Source organism: Eucyclogobius newberryi, unplaced genomic scaffold (genome assembly GCF_026437365.1).
Source record: "Eucyclogobius newberryi isolate DKJ021-1_F unplaced genomic scaffold, fEucNew1.0.hap1 SCAF_6, whole genome shotgun sequence".
Classification (NCBI taxonomy): Eukaryota; Metazoa; Chordata; class Actinopteri; order Gobiiformes; family Gobiidae; genus Eucyclogobius; species Eucyclogobius newberryi.
This window is the reverse complement of record NW_027316278.1, coordinates 20023453-20029758: the sequence shown is the minus strand read 5'-3', so window position 1 is coordinate 20029758 and position 6306 is coordinate 20023453. Positions and strand designations below refer to the sequence as shown.

General features: G+C 38.4%; 1 protein-coding gene across 1 annotated transcript; it reads right to left on the bottom strand.

The window, feature by feature from the left end:
• Nucleotides 1-452: 452 nt before the first annotated feature.
• On the bottom strand, nucleotides 453-3698 carry aqp3a (aquaporin 3a). The gene is made up of 6 exons (XM_072433285.1): nucleotides 3489-3698; nucleotides 1532-1658; nucleotides 1315-1452; nucleotides 1115-1230; nucleotides 809-1026; nucleotides 453-730 (listed from the first exon to the last, which is right to left on the bottom strand). The coding sequence occupies exons 1-6, from the start codon at nucleotides 3594-3596 to the stop codon at nucleotides 520-522; spliced, it is 918 nt and encodes a 305-aa protein (XP_072289386.1). The 5' UTR covers nucleotides 3597-3698; the 3' UTR covers nucleotides 453-519.
• Nucleotides 3699-6306: the final 2608 nt, after the last annotated feature.

Sequence of the window (6306 nt, the reverse complement as noted above, 5' to 3'; positions counted from 1 at the left end):
TCACATCGCTTTTCACCAGCCATAAAGGCATGCACAGAACAAGCATCCTGTTGTAACTTGATTAAAGTCTGACACAAATGTGTAGCCAAAGTTTATAACCACTTATGACAATCAAGTAAATCAAACCCTTCTGAGTTTCACAAAATGGTCGAATGTTTTTAGTGTAACTATTTTTGTTTGGACCACAAAGTTATAATTGAAAAGTATTGGAAAGCAGTTCAAGCCTTGATTAAGCATAGATTAAATAGACACATACTAACACATAACGGTACAAGTAATATTGAACAAAATCTATGTACATCTAAAAAAAAATATTACAAAATGAAAGAAAATGCACAAAGCTATGAGTATACTACTTTGGTGTGAAGAACCTACAATACTGTGTAACAATTTATCAAAATACAAAAAAACAAAAAAAGATATAAGAATTAATGTAATTCTTGGTTTTAAAATGTTTTCCCCCTTATAATTCATTTATGAAAACAAGTTGATTTCAATATGATATACAGGTCACAACATTCAATGCAATTCTTTGTTACTCTCTTTGTTGTGGTCGTTGTTGGTAGCTACGTTTGTGAGCCTGACCCTCTCATTCTCTTGGTCGGCAACTTTGCGATCACGTACTTCGCCCTCCACGTGGAAGCCCACCATCATCTGATACACAATGACACCAATGACAGTGCCAACAAATGGGGCAAATGTGGGCACCAGAAACCACCCATTCCTAAAACTGTAGACAGAGAGAAACGTGGTTGTTTACGGGCGAGAAGCAGAGTGAAAGAATGAGATGTTGCCATGACCAACTTACCTGAAAACGTCAAAACCCCAACCGGCCATTGCAGAGAAAACACGAGGTCCAAGGTCTCTGGCGGGGTTGACAGCATAACCGGAGTTGAAGCCCATAGAAAGTCCAATGACCAGAACCACAAAGCCCACGGTGAAGGCCTCCAACCCCTGAGGAATGGGGTTGTTGTACGGATCCACAATAGCCAGTACACAGACTATGAGGGTGGCTGTCCCAATGACCTGTCATACACCAGAGGAAAGAACCCTTAGAATGGTCCATCTAGAGCTATAAACTGTGCTCATTGCTTTATAGATTGTTCATTATTACCTGGTCAAAAAAGCCGTTCAAGATTGTCAGGTGTTTGCCGGGGTAAGTGGCAAAGATACCAGCTGTAGCCGAGGTGCCAGTCATGTTGAAACATCCAGGGAAATCCCACAGTGCATCTAAACATGAAGAGACCAAAACACACCGTTAGCTCTGGATCAACAACAACTCGTGTACAATTCAGTTCATTTGTCCCGACTTACCATAGTACATGGCAAAAATAATGGCAGCACCAAAAAAGGCACCGATCGTCTGGAAGAGAAAGAACATGGGGAACTTTCTCCAGCGCTCTCGTCCAAGGAGGCAGAGGGCAAAGGTCACGGCAGGATTAAGATGTCCACCTATGTCAGAGATTTGTGTTACGTTACCTTTTATCATCTTCACTATTGTGTTAAATGTGGAGCAAGGGAGTAAATCTACCTGATATTTGACCACAGACCAGGATGCCTAAGGTAGCAGCAAACCCAAAGGCAAAGTTGACAGTGAGAAACATTCCATGGGTACCACCACTCAACACCAACTGGGCAACTGCACCCGTGCCAAACATCTGAAGGGAAAATGAAAGATTTTGAAATGATAAAACAAAATGTGATTTCATGAGTACATACAATACGTTGCTTTGTCATTTAGTCTTGGTCAAGGTAAAACTTGAGGCGGGGTGCTGTGATTGTCATCATCGAGACCAGGAAACAACAACTCATTAAAAATTGCTTATCTAGGAACTAAAACAGTGCCATTGTGTTTAGAATGACACCGTGTACTGTGCTGAATGTGCAATTGGTCACAGTCACTTCCACCTGACTATATTACGGAAGAGGCACAGAGATAATACAGACGTAATCATGTAATATATGTTAAATAAACATATGATGAACTGTTTTTTTTCTGCTTTTGGATCTAGGTACTGCTGAGCCTTCAGAACATTTTCCTTTTAAATGTCTGGTGAGAGAAGTGTGTGTGGTCTGTGCTTAGGCTGCAGCTGGCGAAGTGGTCTGATGAGAATGCTTTTCCATCACACCACAGGACTGTGAGGTTGAGGTTAGCCCGAGGGAACCACACATTTTGGACCCGGCGCCTCAAGGATGTTCATCATCATTTGGCCCAGTCTAAACTCACCAGACACCATTAAAACAAAATACAACAGTCTACAGTGTATACGTACACTTTATTTTTGGGTTTGTGTCAACTATGTGTGGCTTATACTAATGGACTTAATTTATGGTAAAATAAATGTGGAAACATGCTGTTTCACTAAATACTAAATGTCAGAGATATCATCTTGCCACTAAGCACTTGGCTTAGTGGCTTAGAGTGATCAACTTCCACTATAAATGTCTCATTTGAATCCACTTTACAGGACTATATAGGATTATCCCATTTCAGAAGCCTTCAGAACACCTCGTAGCACATGGTTTCATAATTAATTATCTGACCAGAATTTCTCTCTAGATGAACATCAGTCAACCTCAACAGCAAAGTACTTAGAATCTAAAACCGCATTATCCTGTTGTTGGCTAAAGGCAAAAAGGATTTTCTGGCCAAGCCCTGGTTTAATTTACTGGATGTTGTTGTTTTTCAAAGCTACCAGCATTGTAAGTCTATTGGTTCAAAGTGTGTTTTCTGCACTGTAATTTCCTTAATTTGACATTGCTTTATGAACAAAACAAATATTAGGATGAGCTGAAAAATACATCCTCATCCAACATAGTCCTAGTTTGTCTACTCTGTCTAAACACAAAAGGACTCCTCTTAAATATGTAAGATGAACAAATAGGTGTGTTCCAAAGCAACAACAAACACAGTACGCTCACATGTCACTTCTGTATTTGATTAAAGACATGTCATGTGCATCGAAAGGCTGACTGGCTCTGAAGTAAATATCTGTCCTAAAATTCACTCTCAAGATCACAAACTCACAGGAAATCACACGAGAATAACTATTTGTATTTGTATTTTCCACCCCTATTTTTATAAGACACCATCAACTTATTTCTGCGCTGAGCCTCTTCAGTGCCATGTGCATGTGTCATTGTACCACACCTTACCTTTACGTCCATCAATCACACCTCATATGATGAGTTGACGACAGCAAATTATAGTCTATACATTGCAAATAAAGTTGACTTGTCGGTGAGTTATATGGCACAATTAATAAGAGCAACAACAAAAAATGCGATTTGCAGTACTTGCTTTGAAGTTTGAGTACAATTTCTGTCAACATTCATTCCTTTCAGTAACATGACAGATGATATTTTAACAAAGATAAGCGCTGAATAGAGGGGCTTTGAAAAGGTGTGAAGAGGGTTGTACACTTCTACGACAATGACTGAACTTATACTGAACCTACCCCAGCATTATTTCCCTGAATGGGACTTACCACAAGGATGAGGGTGCCCAGACACTCGGCCAGCGCCTGCCGAAGCAAGAGGTTACGGATCTGGAAGAAGTAAGATAGTTTCTCCAGGTACACCTTTTGTACACCCATGTTGTTGTTTCTTTTCTCAGGCAGAAGGAGCAGAGAGGAGAGCCAGGTGGTTGACTGGTGGATGGATGAAGTTTTTGTGTGAGGCTGTTGAACAGGGAGGATCCAGGCTGCCTTTTACACATGGGCTTGGGGCTGGGCCATTGCCAGTGCACTTTAGCCACTCCCACACACCATAGCCCTGCTGGCATGTCATGATTTGCACGCCTATTATGACAGTGGATTACTGTCACTGCTTTTATAAGATGTTTTTGTGTGTAGTTTACATGACACAACCTTGAAATATGTGGCTACACGCCGCAAGTTTCACCTCCGTAACCTCAAACTATCAAGGCATCATCTGGAACTGATTGACCCTCAGGACTTTTTGTTTCTCATTGTCATCAACCTTTCCTGTGTTTAATGGATGTTGCTCAAATTGGTCCCAGGCTAATCATTGTTGAAGATGCTCATTTAAAAGCTAAAATCATAGCACTAGTTCTTCTTGATGCATACTTAATATCTCAAATATTTTAGGCCTTTTTTGGCCAGTATATTTTAAAATTTAGTTTCTATAAAAGAAAAGAAAAGATGCTTCAAGAAGAGGCTTATGATGGATCTAACCGCCCCTCATTTTAGTCTACTAAATTACTATGAACTAAACTATGAATCCCTGGCCAATCCCAGAACCTGCTAAAAATAGTCAACTCATTGCACATGGCATATATTTAATAGGATTTATTTTGGTATGAATAGTGTTTTTTTGCAGAAAAAGGGTTGACTATTGCCTGCTCACTGTTAAGGACCCGAGCTTGAAAGGGGAGAAAAAGAGACCGCCCACAGAGGGTGAGGTGATTTTTATGCTTGTGTGTTTGTTTCAAGACAAAGTAGTTCTATGAATATGAATTTTCAAAATAGAACTATTGGAATTTTTTTGGCAGTTTAAAGTAGAGGACACAAAAAACTCATAATATAAAATAAACTCACATAATTTCACTGCCAAACATTGACAACTCATAAGGACTAAGCTAAAATAATTCGGCATTTGAGAAAAAAAATCTTTTAGCATGAACGATTTATTTAGAGAAAATGTCAAAACGTACTGTCCAATAAATGGTTAAAATATGTTTACAGTTTTTACAGAAAACTATGAATTATAATGATTTTATGGCTGTTTAAAGAAGAACACAAACAGTCCTTGAATAATAAAAGTGTTTTTTTATTAAAATCTTGCTACACAACTCTCCAAAAAAACAATTTCACTGCTAATAATTGACCAATGCTATGGGCTAGTAAAATACAAAGCTCATTCTATTAGAAATGCATTCCTGGATTTCATTTGAGTATTTGAGATTTTCCAATAGCGTGTACAGTGGGGTTTTGAACGTTTAATGACAAGTAAAAGGTTGACAATAATACAAATAATATTATATAATACTTGGTATGTAGGAGTCAAGCAGAAGTAGCTATGAATGATTTAAAGTAAAACATAAATAGATGAAAGTGTCATGATTCTGTTCAAAGATGAGGACTCGAAAGTTAATCTCTGTTTCAATAAAGTCTTTACAATGATATTACAAGACAAATCAGAGGTGTAAACAATATAAAGCAAACGTTTAAATATGTATATAAGGTAGTAAAAAAAAAGTTAAAATAAATGTCCAGCTAGTTTAGTGAACCTATTTGTATATACAGCACATAATCCTTTTGAAATGTACTGCAAATGCATGAAGTAGCACATAATATCTGGTTACATCTTACCACTGCTATCAGGTGTACAGATTATCTGCCTGTACTCGCCTCACTTTTGCTGACCTGTTCTTTTGTGCCTTGTGTGAAACTTCATCACTTTGTATTGTGCCGTTTGTGTCCGGTTTCAAAAGAGATGTGAGAACATTTTACACCACTTAATTCCCACAGCCGCGGCTTTATTTGTCAGAATCAGAGCACCAGTTTTTACATTTGCAAGTACAGTCAAGTGAAGCAGTCAACTCAGCGCTGAATGTTGTTTCTAACATGCACTTTGAAGAGTAACCAAAATCTTCCATCTTCTCAGCTTAGGTTTTATTGCAATATGAACATGGGAAAAGAATGGTTCAACCAGTTATTGGCACCGAACAGTAATCTTCACTGCCAGAAGCAATTTGACTCATGTTGTGCACATCACAGTTCGACGTAAATATTGCACAACTTAATGGGAATTATTACATTTATGAGGAACTATGCAGTTTTTTTTTATTTCAAAAAGTCAGTCATCATATCATCATATATTGTACCACAAAAAAGAATCTCAGATTGCTTGATGCTGTCTGTCCAGATGTGCACAAGATGTGTATCTGCAGCTGTGTGCCAGCCTGAATGTGCTTTCACTCAGGTAAAGAGCAGATGAAGAATCAAACCCTTTTTTTCAAATTGTCCAGCTTAGGCTTAAAGGTGAATGAAGCCCAATCACAAATTGGCCCACAACTAATGTTTATATTATATTTTTAGTTTGAATCCCAACTCCCACAATTTACTGCATGTCCTCCCCTCTCTCATCCCCCATTGCACATTGTCCTTTCCTGTCGAATAATGCCTACAGGCCTCTTTTTGTGGGATTGCTGCTGAAATTTGAAAGGTGAATTTATTACTAATCAAAATCACTTATGGCCAATACACCCACAGATGAAAGGAGAGATACCACATATAAATCTCTGCTGAATTCTGTTTGCTACGGTTTAACATGCATTTGACA

Coding starts and splice junctions, on each gene's coding strand:
- aqp3a (XM_072433285.1), bottom strand. CDS start 3,596: ATGGGTGTACAAAAGGTGTACCTGGAGAAACTATCTTACTTCTTCCAG. Junction 1,027..1,114: donor TGAACGGCTTTTTTGACCAG/GTAATAATGAAC, acceptor GGTGTATGACAG/GTCATTGGGACAGCCACCCT. Junction 731..808: donor TGGGGTTTTGACGTTTTCAG/GTAAGTTGGTCA, acceptor CTCTGTCTACAG/TTTTAGGAATGGGTGGTTTC.